Consider the following 23,647-nt stretch of genomic DNA (forward strand, 5'->3'; position numbering starts at 1 on the left):
AATCACTAGTATATCCAATTTCCTATGTGAAAAATTATAAAAAGATGATATTATAAAAATATATACCGAGACTAATAACAAGATTTTACATGATAACGTTATGATGTATATTGTAAGAATTCACGGTCAAACTTTTCATAATTTGGATACACATGACACATCCCAAGGCGTACTGAACTTTCGGAAACAAATGTAGTATTTCTTTGAAGTCATCTTACAATTTGATAATTTTTATTACAAACAATTCTTAAGGCACAACCATACAATAAATAGGCTGAATAATATATCTTTACGATACATATTCAGCTTTGTAAATATATTTTATTAATGGATAAATAAATCTTTAAATTAAAAAAAATGCCCTGACGATGACCTTGAAATTATGTCGAGTTATCTCTTGCAAACAACACCACGTCCATTCATGCCACTAGCACAGTTCATGTTAGCAAGTTCCATGGTCTCCATTAAAGTCTCTTCTTGTGCACCGGCAAACCGTGAAGCCAAACAATCAGTGGCGAAAATGCTGCTAGTTGCATACTCTCTCTCTCCTCCCATTACCGGCATGGATACTCTCATGTTTACTCGACTCACGTAATCATCTCTATAAGTTTTTCCCAATACACCATCAACCTTTCCGGTCAATGAGTAAAATTTGAACCCGAGGTCGAGATGAGCAAAACGATCCTCATCGGTTATGCCATAATTGTGTACCTTAGAATCTTCGTCGGTAATGGGTACTACTTTAGTTGTGATCTTGAGTTTGCCTTGGATTTCAACAACAATGTTGTTGGTTTCACTCGTCCTTGTTATGGTGACTTCTGGCGTGGAGGTTGATGACCATTGAGAACCTATTGTTTCGTCTAGGAATATGGGCTCTCCGTCAAAAGCCAAGGAGAGACGGTCGTTGGCGTCATCCCATTTGGATGTCTTCCTGGCACCAAAGAAGAGACGATGGTTGTCGAAAAGGATTCCAATGGACTCAACCCAAGTGAAGTCACGTCCCATGTTTTCGTTCCTTTTTCCTATGAAGTGTGCGTTGATGTGAAGGTTTGGGTCGGTCACTAGGCAAAATTCCTTATCCTTCTTTCCATGGAAGTAGAAGGTGATGCCATCTCCACCGATGAAGCGAGGGTCTTGACACACTGCTCCCGGATAGTCACAATCTAACGTGGACAATAAACATAGAGTTAATGACCGCGTTTAATTAATTTGAACATTGAATTAACAAAGTACAATCGCAATAAAGAAGAAAACATTTTTAAAAAATTTGAACATTGAAACAAAAGTAGCTAGCATGCATTATTTTCTAGTATATGTAATGGAAATATATATTCATAAAAGTAATATAAGACTTACTGCAAACGGGTTTGCAAGTGTTGCAATCAACTTGACATGAAGTAGGACAGTTAGCTGGGCATACATGCTCTTGATTATAACATTGTCCGTAGTTCTTGTTCCTGCATCTAGCCCTATTTCTAGAGCCAACATTAGAGTTAGGAGGAGAAGAAGGTGTGGCGGGAGTAGTGGGAGTAGAGGTAGAAGGTGGTGGCGATGATGGCGGTGTTGGGGTAGAAGGAGAAGGTGTTGGTGGTTTAGGAGTGGGTGATGAGGGAGGTGGGGTTGATGGCTTAGGGGATGGTGTTGACGATGGTGGGTAATAGTGTGATGTTGATGAATTATGAGACGATGATCCCGGGCCTCCTGCAGATGATGATGAGGAACCAGAGGAGGCTGATGATGCTGCAGCGGCGGCGGCGGCGGCAGCAGCAGCTGCTGCTGCAGATGCTGATGATGAAGCAGATGATGTGGCAGATGATGCTGCGGATGATGATGCAGAGGATGCTGCTGATGATGCAGCAGAGGATGCCGCTGATGATGCAGCAGAGGATGCCGCTGATGATGAGGAGGAGGACGAAGATGGTGAATGATGTTCACTAGAAGAAGTAGAAGAACAAATAGGCTTACAAGAAGCACATTCAACCTCACAACTATCAGGACAAAATTTAGGACAAACATGTTCTAAGTTGTAGCACATCTTGTACTCTTTTTTCTTACATGAGGCTCTTGCAGGATTTTTAGCAATTCCTGGAGGAGTACTTGCTGCCTCAACCACGATGGCCAACAACAAAATTATGCACCCAAGATAAAACATCTTGGGTTGAGCCATTTTCCGTTGCAAAAACTCGCTACTCCTTAGGAAACTAAGTATTATTGTTGTAGTGTGTATGCTTGATGAGAAGATTGGATGAGTGATTTTCAGGAATAAACATACAAGTGCTTTTATAGATGTTTTGGCAATTGAATTATGATTAGTATAATCCTAAGATGTCGGGTCAAACGTTAATTATTTAATTACTTGAAGCACCTTTGATTGTTAAGCTAGTCATAGTTTTGCCTTCTCCATTTTACAAATTGGAATCACTTTTATTTGAAGGAAGAAAAGGGCCATTTCTTTAGGTTGACATATATAGCAAAAGCTGACATTTTGAGAATAATAATTACTCAACTGGATTGATGATTATGTAACAATGAAGTTGATTATCATATAATTACGGGTATCAAGACAATCAACTACATATAAAATATGTTAAGAGTGAATGGGGTGATACTTTGTGTTGCAAAAAGCAACGATTATACAGTCTTGAACTCCTTAGCTGGCCTTGGTTATGGCTACTAGTGGTTTCATAAAATGTAATTACCAAAATGAAAATCCAATAACCAATGTAAAAAGCTACACTTACTACTTGTCAAAAAAAACTCTTACTAGCTTTTGAGTTTTGGCGGAAAAGTGGGCTTTTAGCCAAGAAAAAAGTCATTTACTAAACATGTATTATTTGGCCAATAAAAAAAAAAGCAAGCAAAATGCCAGTTACCAAACAACCCCTTTGTTTGACAATTCTAAAGTAATAGAAATAGAGTTAAAACAATAAAGTAGCTGGAATTGAAAAGATAGTAGGTGAAACTGATAGTCTAATGTTCACTAGGAGTCTAGGAGGTTATTTTACTTTCAAATTAAGGCATTGTTATCTTCAACTTAGACCTTATTTTCAGATCCTATAAGTTCAGATAAGTTCCAATAAGTTCTAATGAGGTCTTATAAGTTCCAACAATGTCCTATAAGTTCCAATAAGGTCCTATAATTTCTAATAAGGTCGTATAAGTTCCAATATGGTCTTAAACATAATGTGTAATATTTTGATTATTTGCGTTGTCATATTAAATCAATCATATTAATATTATTATATTAAAATAGTTTGGGATTATTTACTAATTCACGATAATAATTATCAATGTTACATAAATATGAATTAATATGTTATTATTAATTACTATCAATATCCTAACACTTATAAAGCCTTGAACTTCTATTACTATTCATCCAATAGTGCAATTACCTACATACCCCTAATTTCCTTCTTTGTTTTTCTTTTGTCTTATTCTTATCAATAGTGTAATGTCTATTTCACCATTCTTTTTGTCTTTGTTTTTCTATGAGATGCCCCCCATCCATTTTCAACCTAAGCACGTTGTTAATGTTTCATGTGTAATACTACAATAACAATTTCGGAGAGCTTAAAATTGCACGTGGAATGTTAAAATATCAATGAAACCTCTTGTAAACGTATATATAATCACATATTATCAATTACGAGCAAATAGAGCTTTAACTTTATTTTCCTAGAGTTCGCCATAAATTTGTAAATGTCCTTTTACGAAACAATTTTTTATACCCTTGGGGATCGTGCGCGCTAGCGCACGGTCCAATAACTAGTTATTATAAGGGAAAGCTTAATAAACACTTTTAAAATTACGTATTCATTGGTGACAAATAAGTCCAGGGGCACGATACCCTTCAAAGGACATTATTAGAAAGTACGAACTACTAATTAAAAAATAAAGTAAGCAACTAAATTATATTTACAACTAATTACTCTTATATTATTTGAGTCTTTTCTATTAACACAATTCTGTTAAGGTCAAAGAGTATAACAACTAACGTAACCATAATATTTTATTCAAGAGAAATATTTACTATATATTTTGACTTTTTGTTATTTTTATAACATGGAGATCAACATTTTGGTAAGAAAACCAAAAAAACTGGGATAAAAATAAAACAAAAGATACAAAGAAATTAAAAGCTATCCCACAAAAAATAAAGCTGTCGTTGTTAGGCTAATGCCTTATTAATATAATATTTTTACGTTGTGTGCGTAAAAAAAAAAAATACAAGCATGGCTTGGAACTCAGGTTGAATGTGAATGTACATACAAAGGCAACCACTACGCCAAAATACTCTAACATTTACTTAAGTGCGGTGTTTAATATATGTACAACTATGTTGGTGGATCAGTCAACTATAATTGGCCCCTTCAGGCCTTGGGCCCTAGGCGGTCGCACTCCTCGTCTATGTCCAGGGCCGGGTCTGTCAAAGAGTTGTTTTCCGTCCGTGATAAAGTTACATTACAAAGTATAAAGATGCTTGTTAAAGCGTTAGTTACAAATATTTTTTTACAAATAGGTCGAACTCGTACTTGGATTTTATAAATTTTGTATACTTATCAAAGAGTAATAATTTATATTATTAAATAACATAAAAACATAATTATTAATATAATACCTAAATAATAATTGCTTTATTAATATATACAATCAACTATTATCAATATTCGAATGGTTACAAGTTTAGTAATAATCTAATAAACTTTAAATAAAGTCTAATAAGATTTAATAAGGTATTATAAGGTTTATATAAGGCCTTATAAGTCAAATAAAGTCATATAAGTTCCTGTTAGAGTTATGGTATATCTAAGGTTCTAGTATGTTTAGGAAACTAGAGTTGTGTTAGTTTAGGAATCTAATAGAGTCCTAAACCTAATAGAGTTATGTTATAGTTTCCTACATAAACCAATGATGTAACCAAGTTATAATTAAGCCTTTCAGCCATATTATCACCCATCAATATTATTCTCTATAGTTTAACATGGTATCGGAGCTATCCATAATTTTAACTCATACCCACCGGCCGGAGACTATTTGCGGAAGCGTAGAATCAATCCAAAATTATGGATAGCTCCGATACCATGATAAATTATAGATAATAATATTGATGGGTGATAATATGACTGAAAGGCTTAATTATAACTTGGTTACATCATTGGTTTATATAGGAAACTATAACATAACTCTATTAGGTTTAGGACTCTATTGGATTCCTAAACTAACACAACTCTAGTTTCCTAAACATACTAGAACCCTAGATATAGCATAACTCTAGTGTATGCCCGTGCTAATGCACGAGATTTCTATAAAATTAGACATCTAGTAAAAATGGATGGTAGATAATAGATATCATTTTAAACGATGTTAGACAACAAAAACGTTGGTAGATGTTTAAGGGAAAATATCATTTAGATGTAGCTTGGTGTTTTTTTTTCAATTTTATTTTGTCATAGCTAACTTGAAATAATCTTATGGGTATTGTATGATTGTATTGGTGTGCTAGACCATTTTCACAAAAGTCATATTTCTATGTGTCCGTGCTAATGCACGGCCGCACGGGATATATATAAAAGAATAAAGTTGATAAAGCAACATAAAAAATCACAATGTTTACTTATAGACATCAAATTGGACATGATCTAAATATCACATTCGGACTTGTAGTATATTTAGTACCCGTAATATAGAACTAATCAGTAAAGTAATATTCAATAAAAATCACGATGGTCAACAAATCAATGTAATAAAAATGACTGAATGTCTAAATCTACCGACATCTTGTTGGAAATAATAATAAGTAAAAAGTTTCATCTCGTCTTATTTCTCCATTATCTGCATATATGGTTTAAGAAAATGACTTAATTAGACATTAAGTTAAATATTACTTCGAAATGTATGTGTCTAACTGTGCATAAAATATAATGATTACTACATTTTTGTGATAAAAAAAACTATCAAATTCAACCGTGTATTGTAAACGTACATGTTTGATACAAAGTCTTTATACTTAACCAGAGACCAAGCTGGTAATTAATTTCAACATCATGTTTAAATAGTAATAGAAATTGTAGCATTATGGATATCCTCATTGGAATTTGTTAGGCTGGATAACCTCCGTAGTGTGTTTGTTGATATTTTTTTCAATGTTCCAACAACAAAATTGTTATTGGATCTCAAAGGGCAATTTTAACAATCAAGGGAAGTCATGGGAAGAGTCAATTACCTTTTCATCTATAAGGCCTATTTTTTTTTATTTTTTTTTGTAATATGTATTATCTGAATCATCATAAACTGAGGTTAAACAACTACCCATCTCTTGTAGGTGGGTGTTTTGTAATATGTATTATGGTCAAAGACCTAGTGTTTTTAGGTAATTACTTTGCATAATGTAGCATTTAAAATGATGTACCCCCTTCGTCTCTTTTTGTTCTTTACGTTTGGTATTTTTCACGCGTTTTAACGATTAATTAATTTGCATCGAGATTCTTCAATTTTTTTTATTTAAACAAGATAAATTACATTTATTTATAATGTTTTCACTTTTATCAAAATTCTGATATTGGAAAATGGGAAAAATTTAATGACCTAATGAATTTAATTGGTTAAAATAATAATTGGACACAAATTTTGATAGAATACTAAGTCATTTATGTGATAATATAAAAGGAAATGTAAAGAACATTTTGAAATACCCATAAAGGAAAAGGTAAAAAACAAAAAGAGACGGAGGGAGTAGCATTTAAAAGATTAAATCATAGAGAATTAAAAAATTGTCATTAATATTGAGTGATTAATTAGGAAATTAGGCTGCGTTCTATTCACCTGATTTTCACTTATTTTTTCTGAACTTATCTTATCTGAACTTATCTGAACTTAACTGAACTTATCTGAACTTATCTGAACTTATTAAAACCTATCAAAACTTATTTTAGTTATAAGTTGTACTTGATCAACCCATATTTTTCCTGAACTTATCTTATCTGAACTTATCTGAACTTAACTGAACTTATCTGAACTTATTTTTCCTGAAATAAGTGAAAATAAGGTGAACAGAATAGATTAATATAAATACTATAATTAAGCAATTTTTTTTAGTAATGTAGTTATGTTAAGTTTTGAATGAAAGATTTAATAGCATAAATAATGTGTTTTAGTGAATTTTATGATATTTATTAGGGAAATCTAACGGTTGAAATTCTATCAGGCGAGATCAATGGTCCATAATGTCTAATGCATGAGATGGCTTGGATGACATTTTGCTCAATCCTCATTCTTCACCGTTTTTCTTTAATAATATAGATGGCCTATTCGATGTTTTGATTATTTTTCTTGGTAGTAAAATCAATTAATTAAAAGAAGTAATTAAGTATCTAAAAATGAATTCAAAATCAACTAATGCATAACAAATTCAATCAAGTAAAGGTTTTTTTCCGTCAAAATTGCGATAGTTGAGTAGATTTTGCGTAGATACATCTCAATATCTCTGCAATTTAGAAGATGGATCATGGTGAACATACCTTTAGAACACTAGTATATAATTGAAAGAACATCTTGTTACGAGAAAAGAACACTAGTATTATTTTTATAACAAAAAAGTGAAATATTATATCGCATGTTCTTTTGTCGTAGTGTCATGTTCTTTTGCTTATACACATATGTTCTTTTGGTGCACCATGCTCTATGTATACCACGGTCCATAGTCCACAGATTGCGATATCTCACAGCTCACAAATATCACTAAATTACATAGCTTTTTATTTTTTGGGTGAATAAGAGGGGCAAGGCACAACTAAAATACAAAATCAAACCCATCAAAATAAGGCCTTTCTGTAACAATGACTAATGGTAATTAACTTCTCGCCCTTACGTCTAAAGGCGTGTTCGGCGGTAACGTTCGAGCGGGTAGCTTTTTGACCTATTCAAAAAGCTACTTGTAAAATTTGCAAATGTTTGGTGTGATAGCGGATGAAATAGTGGTTAACGGTAGAGGTAACGGTTGAGTAGCTTTTGTCAAACGTTAAAAATAGTAGCGTTTGAAGGTAACGAATAGCGTTTGATAAAATTATACTACTTCCGTCTCTTTTTGTTCTTTACGTTTGGTATTTTACACATGTTTTAATGACTAACTAGTTTGTGGCCCGGGCGTTGCTCCGGGTTTTACTTTTAATGGGATTTACTTATTTTAAATATGTGTGTATGTGGTGCTATTATCTGATTCAAAAGGTCTTGCGCGCACAAGGTGTACAATAAATTTATTGTACACCAAGATAACTTTTATGTAATTTTTGTAACTTTAACCTATTTTTCTGTAACTTTTATATTATAAAATTAAAAAGTTGATAGATAAACATTTTAATGGATTAAATGATTAATTTATACATTATTAGTGATTTTGAAGAAATAATTTTTATTCAATGAAAAATTTATCATTAAAAAATAGATAACTTTTACATATATAAATGTAACTTTTAAGCATTTTGAATCAACTTTTATTCCGGTGTACAATATTTATTGTACACCCATTGTAAATAAGAATTTGTGTATCTGATTTCCATGCAAAATCAGTGGCCGATCAACAAACTTCCTTCCCATATCCGAAAATCAAAACAAAGTCGAGTTCTCTTCTTCATGATTAGTTGATTATTATACTCTTGTCAATGTTTCCCTCTTCCGCACTCATAATTACACTCCATTACCCTAAGTTTTTTATTTTTTAAGCTTAAGTTGAGAAGAGAAGAATTGTACATTTATAAGTTAAGTAATTAATTCCCTTTTGTTTTTTTTCCCCTTTAATTCATTATTATTCATTTTTAAAAAGGTTGTATTTATTATTTAAATATACATATATAACATCATTGTGGCTAGCTAAGATGGTAAGAATGGTAACTTTTAATTCAAGAGGTCTAGTGTTCAATCCTTGCTACATGCTTTTTGGTTGTCAACTACATGTCATGATACAGAGTAGTAGTGATGTGCCGTAATAAGGAGGGATCTACGTGGCACATATACGTTCTTATAAACGCCTTTTAATATATTAGTATAGATTAGTGTGCATTGAGATTACGTTTATTTATAATATTTTCACTTTTATCAAACTTCTGATATTGGAACAAGGAGAAAAATTTAATGTACCAATGAAAAAATGTGATAAATTAAAGGCAAATTTGTTAAAAAGAACCTTTTATAACCCAAATTTTGCGAGAAAGGACCTTATATATTTTTTTTTGTGAAATAACACCTTAATGTAAATTTTTTTTGCAAGAAAGGACCTTATATAATTTTTTTTTGTGAAATCACACATTAATGTAATTTTTTTTTGCGAAAAACAACCAAAAGTAAATTTCCGGCATTGACTGGGCTTTTCCGGTCATTGACTTGCACGTGAGAAGCACGTGTGGCTTTATTTTGATAATCACACCCAATTTTCCTCCAAAATTCTAAGTTTTAAAACCTAAAGTTGAAAAAAAAACCCGAAATAAAATCACGTTTGAAAATTCAAGAGTCGGGAAAATCAGTGTCTTTAGCCAACGTAAGCCACACGTGCTGCTCACGTGCAAGTTAATGGCCGGAAAAGCTCAGTCTATGCCGAAAACTTTCCTTAGGTCATTTCTCGCAAAAAAAAAATACTTTAAGGTATGTTTTCGCCAAAAAAATTATATAAGGTCATTTCTCGCAAAATTTGAGTTATAAAAGGTCCTTTTTGACAAATTTGCCTAAATTAAATGACCAAATGAATTTAATTGGTTAAATAATCATTGGACACAAAACTTGATAGAATATTAAAGCATTTATGTGATAATATAAAAGGAAATGTAAAGTACATTTTGTGACACCCAAAAAGGAAAACGTAAAGAATAAAAAGAGACGGAGTGAGTAATAAAATTTTAAACAATATATATATAGCTTTTATTCTATTTTACAATCACAACTGCTACTTTTACCAAACACTCATAATAGTAACCCGCTATTTGGACAGCTAACTGTTACCCGCTACTATTGACCTTTACCCGCTACTCCAACAACTACCCGCTACGGCGCTACTCAACCACTATAACTACCTGCTAACGCTAATTTTGCCGAACAGAACCTAAGCTTTGCACCTTCTAATAATATGAACTTACGGGCAGTGCAGTGGTATTTTGTTGCCCAAATTCTTATATGAGACTGTCCTCACTAATCACTATCAACTGATGGTGAGACCAGTTCACACTTGTGAATTTAGGTATGTTACTTCTATAGTTTAGACATGTTACTTTTTTTCATAATTTTAGAGGAGGTACTTTTTTTAGTTTAGGTATGTTACTTCTATATTTTATACATGTTACTTTTTCTATACGGAGTAGTTTTAGGGGAGATACCTTCTTAGTTTAGGTATGTTAGTTCTATAGTTTAGACATGTTACTCTCTTTTTTAATAATTTTAGAGAAGCACTTTTTTTAGTTTAGGTATGTTACTTCTATAGTTTATACATGTTACTTTTTTTTATACGGAGTAGTTTTAGGGGAGATACCTTCTTAGTTTAGGTATGTTACTTCTATAGTTTAGACATGTTACTTTTTTTATAGTTTTAGGGGAGATACGCTATTGGTTTCGCGCTCGTCACACCATCAAGTTGATGGTGTGACTGGTCTCACAGGAGACGCGCTGATTTTGTTGACTAGCAATTAGGGGTGTCAAATCGGATCAACGGAGGTTTGGGTCGGACTCATCGGATTCGGGTTGAAACAGATTGGATTGGAACAGATTAATTTGGCTAACGGGTCGGATCGGATTGAAAACTTAACGGATCGGATCGGGTCGGATTTTTTATGCATGGGTTCATATCTGATCGGATTGTAAACGGGTCGGATTGTAGTCGGGTTGAGTCAGATCGGATTGGAACATGACGGATTGTTAAAGGGTTTAGCCGGACTATAACGGGTTCGGATTCATATCGGATCGGATTAATCGGGTAACGGACTAACACAGGTCGGATTGAAACGGATTTAGCTTGGTCGGGTCCATTTGGTTCCAAATTATATAATTATAATAACGATGACTTAATTAGGACACGAAAACGATAACTAACTTTTAAAAGATAAGAATTTAAGATCAATAATATAAGTTATTGAGTATATAGTATAAAACTTAGTTTAATACTACATCCGCTCCTGAAAGTTCTTTACGCCTTAAATCTACATCAATTACAAGTTTCATTTGAGCAGAGTATATAAAGGGAGAATGAAGTACAAGTACATCGTATAACTAATAGTCATACGCTTAATTGGTAGTGAGACATAATTAATGTTCTCTTAAGGGTTGTGAACGGTTTGGGTTAAACGGGTTCGTATCGAAATTGGTTCGGATTAAACGGGTCATGGGTTGAAACGGTTCGGATTAAACGGATTTTCCTCGGGTTGGAACGGATTCGGGTTCAATCGGATCGGATCATAAACGGGTTTCGGATCGCTTCGGTTCGGATTAAACAGATTCTGATTGTGACGGATCGGTCTGTTATCGGATTTGGATCTTAATCGGATCAATATTAACGGGTTAGGTCGAATTCGGGTTGAATATAATCTGACCGGATCGGATTTCGGATCTTAGCTCGCGGGTTCTAAACGGTTGGGATTCTAAACGGTCGGACAAATCCATCGGGTTCACTGGGTCAGATATAGAATTGACACCCCTGCTAGCAATCGTACTACTACCTTAGAGTCCTTCGATAATTGGACTTTCTTGTATTCCCCTTGCCAAGCCATCCGTAATCCTCGTAGTACAACTACCACAATTCAGCGCATAAGCCACGAGAAACTCCCCTGACTGGCCACGAATCAATCCCCCTCCTCCACCAATAGAAGGTCTTACCGTCTTACGTTATTTTGTAGCCCTATGATGATGCTCCTCCCGTTTTTCATACTTGTATCGTTTTGACTTTATCACTATTCATATATCCTAAGTTTAGTTTGAAATTGTTTTCAATATATAATAATAAAATGGTACTATGTAAAGTGTTGTTGGATTAGTTACCATACATATTTTGATAATATCAACTTTTTATAAATTTTACAAATAGAAAAATAGCGATATTTAATGATTAAATGATTTATTGGCAAACGTGCTGATCCAAGTGATGCAAGTAAAAAAAAAAAAACAGAGGGAGTGCAATCCCGCCTTATCGAAGAATAAATTTCACTATAATCCATCAACTCAATTATTGTCCAAAAAAAAACCTATATATACATGAACACTCACGTATACGTTACCCTAAAATTCAGAGGTACTCCGTACTACGTAATACACAATACTCACAGCGGTTGACCTGTTCGCTTGAAACAAATCATAATTTCCACAAATAATACTCACAAATCACGACATATAACCATCGAACAAAACCTTGAAATTAAACAAGTATGTTATATACTACCCCGTTTCATAAAGTTCATTTACACTACAAAAAAACGCGGCACATTGTGACGCTTTCTGGGTCAAATTGCGACGGAAAATTGTGTCGCAATTTCACATAGCGACGCTTTGAGAGAGGGTCGCTATTTTCATTGCCGCTATTTACCGACGCTTTAGAGCGTCACAATTTGCAAAATATCTATGTATTTCGCCGCCACTATTTGGGATATAGGGACTCTATAGATAGTCGCAATATTTAGACTGCAAAAAGCGTCACTATTTGCACACTTATAGACACATTTCTCAGCCACTATAAACCATATAGAGACGCTTTAGACACCCGAAATATATAGACTCTCATTAGAGTCCCTATATGTTTACTTTCGTTCAAGTTCTCCTCATTCCCTCCAAAATAATTTAGACCCTTTGGAGCGTCACAATTTGCATCATATTATTTTTCATATATACATAATAATTTAGACACTTTGGAGCGTCACAATTTGCATCATATTTTTTTTCATATATATATATATACATAAATTAATCTAAAATCATGAATTATCTATAAAAATATATATCGACCATATATAATCATAATCAAATACAAGTATTAACTTACTACGTACATTATCTTAAAGCAATATATATATATATATATATATATATATATATATATATATATATATATATATATATATATATATATATATATATATATATATATAACGTCATGCTATGATATACATTAAATTAATTAGCAGAGTCTAGTCAAACTGGAATAAAAGCGATATTTTAAAACAAAAATAACTTTCTAACTGGCATTATCATTTTTTCTACAAGATAGTCCAAAACTAAATAAAAACAACTTCCTGGCTACGAACAAACTAATTACCAAGTAAACCTATCTTTATGCTAGCGTAGCTTCAAGATAACGTGTTCATCTCTTGATCTACATTTTACTATTACCACTTGAATCATCAATAATCTGCAAAGAAAATTTAATATGTCAAATATATATACAAAGCATGATGAACATATTTTAAAATCAAGGGAAAATTAACAGTAATCCTAACCAGGCTTGATCCTAACTACTAGAGGACTTCTCAAAATAATACTAACTATTAATCGCCCCTTCCCAAATAGTTCTAAGCTTGTAGCATGTGGCTTTGGTGGTTCAGCTATTAATCTCTAGGCAGCAACACAAGTCTCAGAATATTTCAGCAGATAGTCTAGAAAACCAAATAGGTTTGGTCAGATGGAAAAACGATATCTTAGAGAAATTTTACATTTTATAAGCTAATAACAGTACAAGGGAGCACTACAAGCAATCAAAAGGATTTTAAGCAGGTTGGTAGGCTGACAATTTAAACCAAATAGACAATGTAGAAAAGGACTGTTACCAGGATGATAACTCCTTTGGTCTATTAAGTTGATGTACACATGCCTCTGATGGAGACTTGGAATGTACAAGCCGCTGAAACTTGTCCGACAATTCTTGATAAGGTTGAATCTCTGATGGGTGTACACGAAGAATTGCAGTCTTTTAGTGCTCCATCTTTACTTCTGAACAATTTAGGTTCTCCTGATTTCATTGAAATATGCAAATAAAAATTACAGCTGAAAATATAACAAACGTTTCTGCAACCCAAGAACTTATACAACATACTTCAATTGCTGAAATTGCTGCTTCCCTGCAGATCGAAGATATGTCAGCACCAGTACAACCTTCAGTGAGATGAGCCAGCTCGCTTACATCAACATCAAAACCGCAAGGCATTTTACGCAAATGAACATGAAATACGTCAACACGATCTGTTTCACTAGGGGGTCCAACATATAGGAGTCGATCAAACCACCCTGTTCAATAACCGGGTCCAAAATCAGGAAAATATTTAAGAAGTTGGTAACATGCAGGATAAAGAAAAAAAAAAGTAAATTTAACCAAAAAAATTACTCATATTTGTGTATCAGAGAGAGCCGCAGAAGATCACCTGGTCTAAGAAGGGCAGGATCAATCTTGTCAGGACGATTTGTAGCAGCAATAACAGTAACATTAACTCTTCCATGTAGACCTAGAAGAAAGCAGGTCTTCTTAGGGTTCCAGACATCATATGACATGAATAAGAAAAAACATTTTCGGACCATACATAAGTCTAGTTTGCTTCACTTTTAATTGACACAATTTCCATCATTGCACCATGCCACCACTTAACATGAGGGGGCCTTAAATATACTCCAAGATTGTAGATATCTTCACATGGTTCTTTCAAGTTCACTAATAGATATTGAGTGTAAAATAAGGAAACAATCCAGTTCCAATAAGAATGCAAACCCAAAGGAAAACTGAAGAAAGGCGTAAGGGTACAGATTAAAGAAAGCAACAAAACAGCAAGAAGACAACAGAGGGTAAATAGCTAAAACAGCTTTACGACAAAGTAACACTTCCAATCTATTAAATAATGATACTGCTACTAGACCCACAAATAGCTTACCATCCAATTCAACCAAAAGTTGACTCATGACCCTATCTGCAACTGAAACACCATCACTTTCCTTTCCACGGATGACAACAAGATTGTCTATTTCATCAAAAAATATAACTGATGGCGCGTTAGCTCTTGCTTTGGCAAAAAGAGATCTAACAGCCTTCTCAGATTCATCAACCCACTTGCTGAATAACTCTGGACACTTGACAGCCAGAAAATTCAGTCCTGCCTCAGAAGCTACAGGACGGGCCATGAGCGTTTTGCTGCATCCAGGGGGGACCAAACAACAACACTCCTGTTGGTGGGCAGGTTCCAATTCGCTCGAATGCATCCTGGTGCTTTTGAGGCCACTCAACAGCTTCCATCAATTGTGCCTTCACTTCCCATGTCCACCCATCTTCCCACTTGACCCAAGGGATCTCAAGAGTTACCTGCAGAAGAAGAATGTAAAAAAGGAAAGAGATTAAACCATACTTCATACAATACTTTGGGGGTTGAATTATAAAGACCAAAAGAGATTGATTGTAAAAATGTATATGATTTAGACTCACATGACCTTCTTTCTGCTAAAAGCAGCAGGCAGCTCCCTCGACCATTACTCAACTTTCTCTCTCATAACAACCCCATGGTACTATAGAATTTTACCGGCGCATAAATCATATTATATAATTTTACCATCGCATAAACCATCCACACTTTTTGGTTTACGTTAATAAACAAGCACAAATACATAAATGCTTTCTCTCGAGCTATGTACCCCTCTCCATTGGTTTTCCATTCGAGGGAACTTGGAGGCCTGCACGGTATTGGTACAGACTGGAAAGAAAGACGACCTGATTGTGGTAGATAACACTGGCCTCACTCCAGCGCAATTGGCTGCTGAAAAGAATCACAGACAAGTTGCCTTTTTCCTTGTACGCCTTGCATTCTAAACTGGTTTCCTTACGTGTGAATTACATTTTGATATGGTGAAAATCTTCTTCATACATTCTAATGTTATGTTTATAGGAGTCGTTGATTGCAGATGAGCTATTTGAATTTTATTCTTTCTAGTAGGTCGTTGACTCTTCTAAAAATCATGTTATCTTCTCTATATCATTATTAGCCAAGGCTATGCAATGGTGTGTCAATTTGGTGAATTCAACTCGTTTTTCTGTTTGCTAGTTGCACTATCAAGGATTCCTGAATCTGTTGAATTCAAATTAAAATTTGTTTGGGATTTCAGTAATTGTTGTTTTGTTCAAGTCCCATGTGTATCAGGATTGGTTTGTTTAAAAACTTAGAGGTGCTAAGAAAGTAAGAAGAGCTGAAAACGTGTACTTGTGTACCAGGAGTTGGTTTCCTAATTAGATTAGGTTTAGTCTTCTTATTTCAGAATCTTTTTAGGGACTAGGTATTAGATATGTAATTTGTTAAGGAGGTAGTGAGGTACTAGGACAGTTTATTAAGATTATTTCAGCTCTTTGCTTGTAATTTTCAGATTTTGAGATAAATATTCAGGAAATTTTTCAAAAATTCTTTTGTGGAAGGAGAGACTTTTAACTAAAGAGTCTGTTGTAAATCGGTGAGTAAAACAAGATTAAATACACTTGTGGGCCAGTGAAAACACTGAAAATTAGATCAGGTAGATTAATTGCATTTAGTGAGTGAAGCTCATATAATCAATCTAAACCCTTTCTAATTTGTACCTTAGGGGAGTAAAGCCTTTGAATTCCTAGGGTTTTGGCAGTTGAGTAAAGATTGTTATAGATCTAACAGCCTTCTCAGATTCTGCAATGTTCAGGTCAGCTGTCAACATGGCTGCTAAAACTTTTGATTTACATGGAACTTCAGGTTGTAGGTTTCTGCTAGTTGTTAAGCTACATCACCTGGGGGGGGTCGGACTTTCCTGTGAATTGGTCAGGTGCTATGCATATTGATCTGCTATTTTCTCAAATTTTTGTTGGCCACAATACCATATTGATCTGCTATTTTCTGGCTCCTACCAACCTTGTTTAGGTATAGAGTTTTACTTTGCAATTCATTTATTTTTCTGATCGATCTGTATGTTTCTTCTTGCAATTCTGTTTTGTGAGTCGTCAGTATTGCAATTCATTTATTTTGCTGATCGATCTGTAACTCTGTAAGAAAGGATTGAGATGTTTCTTGTGAAACAAAAAGGCTTTGTTAGTGGATCAACTGCAATGCTTTCTCATGGTTGATGTATTTTTCCATGACCTTAGAATCCAGATGGGAGTAGTATAAAGTGAACATGCTTGAAATATTCTGATAAAACTTAGTGAAGTAGAAGTTCTAGTAATTCAAGAAGAGTACAGAGGAAAGATAACTTGACTTATCAAATTTATTTGTCGGAGGTTGTGAAACGTCTATCAGAACAAACACAATTGGATGGAGGTTGGAGTGGAGTATGTGGTTGATCTTTATTGTCAAAATGGTATTTGGCTGGGAGGTGGGTTTTGATGGGAAACCATTGTGGATTTTGACCATGATATTTTCCTTATATAGGTAGTAGAAATACATTTGGTGATGGTAGGCATTGTTAGTTGTTATTTTATCTTTTGTGTAGGATATGAGAATTTAGTGCTTCAAATTAGGCTGGACATAGAGTGAAGAAACCACTAGCTGATCTGCATTGTGGCGGTCTGTGTGTCCGTGTGTCCCGGTCCAAATTTCGAGTGACATAGGTTGTGGTTTGGAACAGGGATAACTTTTGGAAAAGTGTTTATCACTTTTGGCTAAAGCTAATGAAAGCTCAAGAACTCAAATTTCTGATCTGATGAACATTTTTTTGTGTGTTGTTGGTCAAGTGAATTAATCAATTCTCTTTAAGTAGCGCAACTCGCCTCTGCCCTTGCTTATTTAATCAGATAAACAAATTGAGTCAGATTTGGCTCATTGGTTTAGTGATCAGTAAGACAAAGTACTGTTAAATTATGAAATCTAAAGAACATTATATATAGTATTTTGTTGGCCCGTATATGATGTGATTTGTTAATGTGTGTGAGTTGTCATATACGAAGTATTTAACAAAATGAGTTGAGAAAACCCTATAAGATTAGGGAGTTGTGTTAAGACTTATGGATTCACAAATTTGACACAATCAGCTGATAACATATAACAAGGGTAGAAGTCTTACCGTTACAGAACGTAGATACCTCTTTTGAAACAAGTCAAACATATTAGCTTTGGGCATCTTTTCGAGTTCTTCTATGTAATCCTGTCAATTGAAAGTCGTAATGTGCAAATATGAGTAGGCCACTTCAGTGCTTGAGTATAATAATAGTCAAATTGAAAGAACCAGCTTAGAACAACTAGTACTTGAATCTCAGCAGCCTCATGGGTTATATCTGCATCCTTGCCACGAAGTTTCTGAAATGCAGCTTCAAACTCCTTTTGAGATCCTATTTTCGCCTGTATTTACTTCGATTTGATATGATTGTTCCAATTGAATTTTATACCTAATTTTGAAATGATTCTGTATGCTTACCATCCATCTTGGAGATTCTGGAATGAAGCATAAACCCAAAAGCAGAACAGCACATGGAACAAGTCCTGCATTATATGGCTAGTAAGTCTCTTGCTACAAAGTCTAAGATTTTTGTTTTAAGTAATCAAACTCAGCAATGAACTCCTTTTCCCTAATTCTTTACCAGTTAATGCTAAAGTCCTCCATGATAAAACTATCCCTATTATAAACGCCACTGAGACGCCAGTACAGATCATGACCTACAATAGGAGAAAATAGTGTAAGTCTATGCAAAAACCGTAATAATATCATTATTAAAATTTGATATGGTAACTGCAAGAATTTTTAGTAAAACATGAAGTACAACAGTTACAAAAATACCTGGTTTAATGTTGTAAGTGCTCCTCGGAGATTTACAGGTGATATTTCCGCAATGTAAACAGGTACCTGTTGATTTTACCATATCATGTTGGCTAGCACTTCAATGTAAAGCTGCAAAAATGTGGCCATTGAACAGAGTTTTTTTGTCTAGAAAGATGGCATATAACTCCAAAGCATACATACCACATAGGAGAAGGCACCCATTCCATATCCTCCTGCTAGTCTTCCTATATCCAATGCTAAAGAACCCTGGTTAATTTACGAGAAATTTATAGATAATTTATTTCTCTGAAACAGAAATTCAGTACGGATTAAAGAGGTTAATAATATTTGAAGCTGAACCTTGGAAAAATATATGGAAAACCATCCTCCCACACAGAAAGCAGAATACAACTAGTTTTGGGATGTTTTCTAATTATTTTTGTGATTTTAAAGGAACTTTTCGAGGAAATTTGGGCTTTTCTTGAGGTAATTACAACTCATTGCATAACGTCATACTGAGGTAATTACATCTCATTGCAGAACGTCATACTGGGAAAATAAATGTACCTTAACTAGCAGTAGCATCTAAGTCTAATGAAATTACCTAATATCTAGAGTCTAATCTCTTGTTAACTGATTACTTTGCTTTTGTATTACTAGTTAAGGTAAATTTATTTTCCCAGTATTCACAAATATTGCAGAGTCTAGTTATATACAGCTTACCTATTGTGGGTTAGGATAACCTATCAAAACAACAATATGCATTTATATTCAGTCAGAAATCACCAAATGCAAGAAAAATCTTGGGAAATTCAACCATATAAGATGTTATAAACAGGAGTAAAATATAAAAAATCACATCCAATGAAACCACCCACAAACTAATCGGTTTGATTAATAAGAGGTCGGAGGGGGAATACCCAAAACAAATTCACGGGCCATAGTATTGGCTTTAGTAGCTAGCAACGTTGAAATTGAGAAAGATAGTAAAGCCTAAACCTTCACAGGATGCATTTGCAAAAGCACAATTGGCAATAAGAACATAAATGTAGAGGCAACCCGGATAACAACACAACATACCGCACAACAGTCTGCAGTTACCAACACCACCGCAATCGCAGAAGCTCATCAACAAAAATCCCACCCAAAACAGAGAATAAAAATTAAAGGGGTGGAAATTTAAGCTACGGTTCTATGAAAAACTCGGCCAACGCAAATCACAACTGGTACTATGTAAAGTGTTGTTGGATTAGTTACCATACATATTTTGATAATATCAACTTTTTATAAATTTTACAAATAGAAAAATAGCGATATTTAATGATTAAATGATTTATTGGCAAACGTGCTGATCCAAGTGATGCAAGTAAAAAAAAAAAAACAGAGGGAGTGCAATCCCGCCTTATCGAAGAATAAATTTCACTATAATCCATCAACTCAATTATTGTCCAAAAAAAAACCTATATATACATGAACACTCACGTATACGTTACCCTAAAATTCAGAGGTACTCCGTACTACGTAATACACAATACTCACAGCGGTTGACCTGTTCGCTTGAAACAAATCATAATTTCCACAAATAATACTCACAAATCACGACATATAACCATCGAACAAAACCTTGAAATTAAACAAGTATGTTATATACTACCCCGTTTCATATAGTTCATTTACTATATACACAGATCCAATGTAATATTTAATCACTAGTATATCCAATTTCCTATGTGAAAAATTATAAAAAGATGATATTATAAAAATATATACCGAGACTAATAACAAGATTTTACATGATAACGTTATGATGTATATTGTAAGAATTCACGGTCAAACTTTTCATAATTTGGATACACATGACACATCCCAAGGCGTACTGAACTTTCGGAAACAAATGTAGTATTTCTTTGAAGTCATCTTACAATTTGATAATTTTTATTACAAACAATTCTTAAGGCACAACCATACAATAAATAGGCTGAATAATATATCTTTACGATACATATTCAGCTTTGTAAATATATTTTATTAATGGATAAATAAATCTTTAAATTAAAAAAAATGCCCTGACGATGACCTTGAAATTATGTCGAGTTATCTCTTGCAAACAACACCACGTCCATTCATGCCACTAGCACAGTTCATGTTAGCAAGTTCCATGGTCTCCATTAAAGTCTCTTCTTGTGCACCGGCAAACCGTGAAGCCAAACAATCAGTGGCGAAAATGCTGCTAGTTGCATACTCTCTCTCTCCTCCCATTACCGGCATGGATACTCTCATGTTTACTCGACTCACGTAATCATCTCTATAAGTTTTTCCCAATACACCATCAACCTTTCCGGTCAATGAGTAAAATTTGAACCCGAGGTCGAGATGAGCAAAACGATCCTCATCGGTTATGCCATAATTGTGTACCTTAGAATCTTCGTCGGTAATGGGTACTACTTTAGTTGTGATCTTGAGTTTGCCTTGGATTTCAACAACAATGTTGTTGGTTTCACTCGTCCTTGTTATGGTGACTTCTGGCGTGGAGGTTGATGACCATTGAGAACCTATTGTTTCGTCTAGGAATATGGGCTCTCCGTCAAAAGCCAAGGAGAGACGGTCGTTGGCGTCATCCCATTTGGATGTCTTCCTGGCACCAAAGAAGAGACGATGGTTGTCGAAAAGGATTCCAATGGACTCAACCCAAGTGAAGTCACGTCCCATGTTTTCGTTCCTTTTTCCTATGAAGTGTGCGTTGATGTGAAGGTTTGGGTCGGTCACTAGGCAAAATTCCTTATCCTTCTTTCCATGGAAGTAGAAGGTGATGCCATCTCCACCGATGAAGCGAGGGTCTTGACACACTGCTCCCGGATAGTCACAATCTAACGTGGACAATAAACATAGAGTTAATGACCGCGTTTAATTAATTTGAACATTGAATTAACAAAGTACAATCGCAATAAAGAAGAAAACATTTTTAAAAAATTTGAACATTGAAACAAAAGTAGCTAGCATGCATTATTTTCTAGTATATGTAATGGAAATATATAATTCATAAAAGTAATATAAGACTTACTGCAAACGGGTTTGCAAGTGTTGCAATCAACTTGACATGAAGTGGGACAGCTAGCTGGGCATACATGCTCTTGATTATAACACTGTCCGTAGTTCTTGTTCCTGCATCTAGCTCTGTTTCTAGATCCAGCATTAGAGTTAGGAGGAGAAGAAGGTGTGGCGGGAGTAGTAGGAGTCGGGGTAGAGGGTGGTGGTGATGATGGTGGTGTTGGGGTAGAAGGAGAAGGTGTTGAAGGTGTGGGTGGTTTAGGAGTGGGGGATGAGGGAGGTGGGGTTGATGGCTTAGGGGATGGTGTTGAAGATGGTGGGTAATAGTGTGATGTTGAAGAATTATGAGACGATGATCCTGGGCCTCCTGCAGATGAAGATGAGGAACCGGAGGAGGCTGATGATGCTGCTGCTGCAGCGGCAGCGGCGGTAGCAGCTGCGGCTGCAGATGCTGACGATGAAGCAGATGATGTGGCAGAAGATGCTGCGGATGATGATGCTGCGGATGATGATGCAGCGGAGGATGCCGCTGATGATGCAGCAGAGGATGCCGCTGATGATGAAGAGGAGGAGGACGAAGATGGTGAATGATGTTCACTAGATGAAGTGGAAGAACAAATAGGCTTACAAGAAGCACATTCAACCTCACAACTATCAGGACAAAATTTAGGACAAACATGTTCTAAGTTGTAACACATTTTATACTCCTTTTTCTTACATGAGGCTCTTGCTGGATTTTTAGCAATTCCTGGTGGAGTACTCGCCGCCTCGACCACAATAGCCAACAACAAAACTATGCACCCAAGATAAATCATCTTGGATGGAGCCATTTTTCGATGATCCAACTCTTAAAATAACTTGTGTATTATTATTGTAGAATGATTGATGAGAGGATTGGATGAGTGATATCAAGGAACAAAAAAACTTCTTATATAGATGTGTAGAACTGAATGTTGATTATAGTATTACTAAAATATTCCTAAGATATTGGGTCAAAAGTTCAACAATTTCCTTGAAACTAAGTCATATAATTTCACATGTATGATATGATGTATCTTCCATTTAACAGTACATTAAGCTTGGAGATGACAACAATTAATGGCGCATGATTATAACTTAGCTTGTATGCAGCTAAAGTGAAAATACTTATTAAAACAACGACCCCTTTGATTGTTAATCCTGCAATAACAATCCTACTTTTCCTAATTTACAAATTGGAATCACTTTCATCTCAAGGAAGAAAACAGGTTATCTCATTGTTTTGACATGTAAAGCCATGAATAACAATTCAACTAGAGTGATGCTTATCTATTAATGAACTAAGAACGAATAGCGAATGTATAGAGGTGTCCGGATTAAGAAAAGAAAGGCCTTTTTTTTTTTTTTATGAATTTCCATATATTGGTGACTTAATCAAAGACTCACTAAAAACTCCACATTTTTTCTCGAGGGTGTTCTTAAGAATTTGTGGGTATTAAAAGGTCTTGCGCGCATAAGGTGTACAATAAATTTATTGTACACCAAGATAGCTTTTATGCAGTTTTTTTGTAACTTTAACCTTTTTTTTTATAACTTTTATATTATAAAAAAAAAGTTGATAGATAAACATTTTAAAGGGTTAATTGATTAATTTTATACATTATTATTGATTTTGAAGATTCTTTTTTTTATTATTATTAAAATGAAAACATTTATCACTATAGATAACTTTTACATATATAAAGGTAACTTTTAAGCATTTTGAGTCAACTTTTACTTCGGTGTACAATATTTATTGTACACCACTTGTAAATAAGAATTTGTGGGGTATTCTATTCGTAACGTTGAGGTCTTCGAACCACGATCTTCTTAAACTCGATCTTTATTAACTAATACCTTTGTTTCATAATGATTTAAT

General features: G+C 34.4%; 4 protein-coding genes across 5 annotated transcripts; all 4 read right to left on the reverse strand.

The window, feature by feature from the left end:
• Positions 1 to 212: 212 nt before the first annotated feature.
• LOC130470642 (uncharacterized) lies at positions 213 to 2,248 on the reverse strand. Its single transcript, XM_056841147.1, has 2 exons — positions 1,357 to 2,248; positions 213 to 1,163 (listed from the first exon to the last, which is right to left on the reverse strand). Exons 1-2 carry the CDS (start codon positions 2,165 to 2,167, stop codon positions 391 to 393), a joined length of 1,584 nt encoding a protein of 527 aa, XP_056697125.1. The 5' UTR covers positions 2,168 to 2,248; the 3' UTR covers positions 213 to 390.
• Positions 2,249 to 13,336: 11,088 nt separating this feature from the next.
• Positions 13,337 to 14,505, reverse strand: LOC130468993 (uncharacterized). Its single transcript, XM_056838033.1, has 3 exons — positions 14,379 to 14,505; positions 14,054 to 14,244; positions 13,337 to 13,372 (listed from the first exon to the last, which is right to left on the reverse strand). Exons 1-3 carry the CDS (start codon positions 14,503 to 14,505, stop codon positions 13,337 to 13,339), a joined length of 354 nt encoding a protein of 117 aa, XP_056694011.1.
• Positions 14,506 to 14,952: 447 nt separating this feature from the next.
• Positions 14,953 to 19,834, reverse strand: LOC130469326 (sugar transporter ERD6-like 7). Of its 2 annotated transcripts, XM_056838489.1 has the most exons (8): positions 19,783 to 19,834; positions 18,904 to 18,969; positions 18,721 to 18,786; positions 18,524 to 18,599; positions 18,361 to 18,425; positions 18,192 to 18,284; positions 18,010 to 18,090; positions 14,953 to 15,304 (listed from the first exon to the last, which is right to left on the reverse strand). In XM_056838489.1, exons 2-8 carry the CDS (start codon positions 18,922 to 18,924, stop codon positions 15,104 to 15,106), a joined length of 603 nt encoding a protein of 200 aa, XP_056694467.1. In that variant the 5' UTR covers positions 18,925 to 18,969; positions 19,783 to 19,834; the 3' UTR covers positions 14,953 to 15,103. The 2 variants fall into 2 exon arrangements, with proteins under 2 accessions (XP_056694467.1, XP_056694465.1); XM_056838487.1 differs by lacking the exon at positions 19,783 to 19,834 and having other exon boundaries at positions 18,904 to 19,776.
• Positions 19,835 to 20,618: 784 nt separating this feature from the next.
• LOC110796524 (uncharacterized) lies at positions 20,619 to 22,656 on the reverse strand. Its single transcript, XM_022001586.2, has 2 exons — positions 21,764 to 22,656; positions 20,619 to 21,569 (listed from the first exon to the last, which is right to left on the reverse strand). Exons 1-2 carry the CDS (start codon positions 22,578 to 22,580, stop codon positions 20,797 to 20,799), a joined length of 1,590 nt encoding a protein of 529 aa, XP_021857278.2. The 5' UTR covers positions 22,581 to 22,656; the 3' UTR covers positions 20,619 to 20,796.
• Positions 22,657 to 23,647: the final 991 nt, after the last annotated feature.

This window comes from Spinacia oleracea, chromosome 3 (genome assembly GCF_020520425.1).
Source record: "Spinacia oleracea cultivar Varoflay chromosome 3, BTI_SOV_V1, whole genome shotgun sequence".
NCBI lineage: Eukaryota > Viridiplantae > Streptophyta > Magnoliopsida > Caryophyllales > Amaranthaceae > Spinacia > Spinacia oleracea.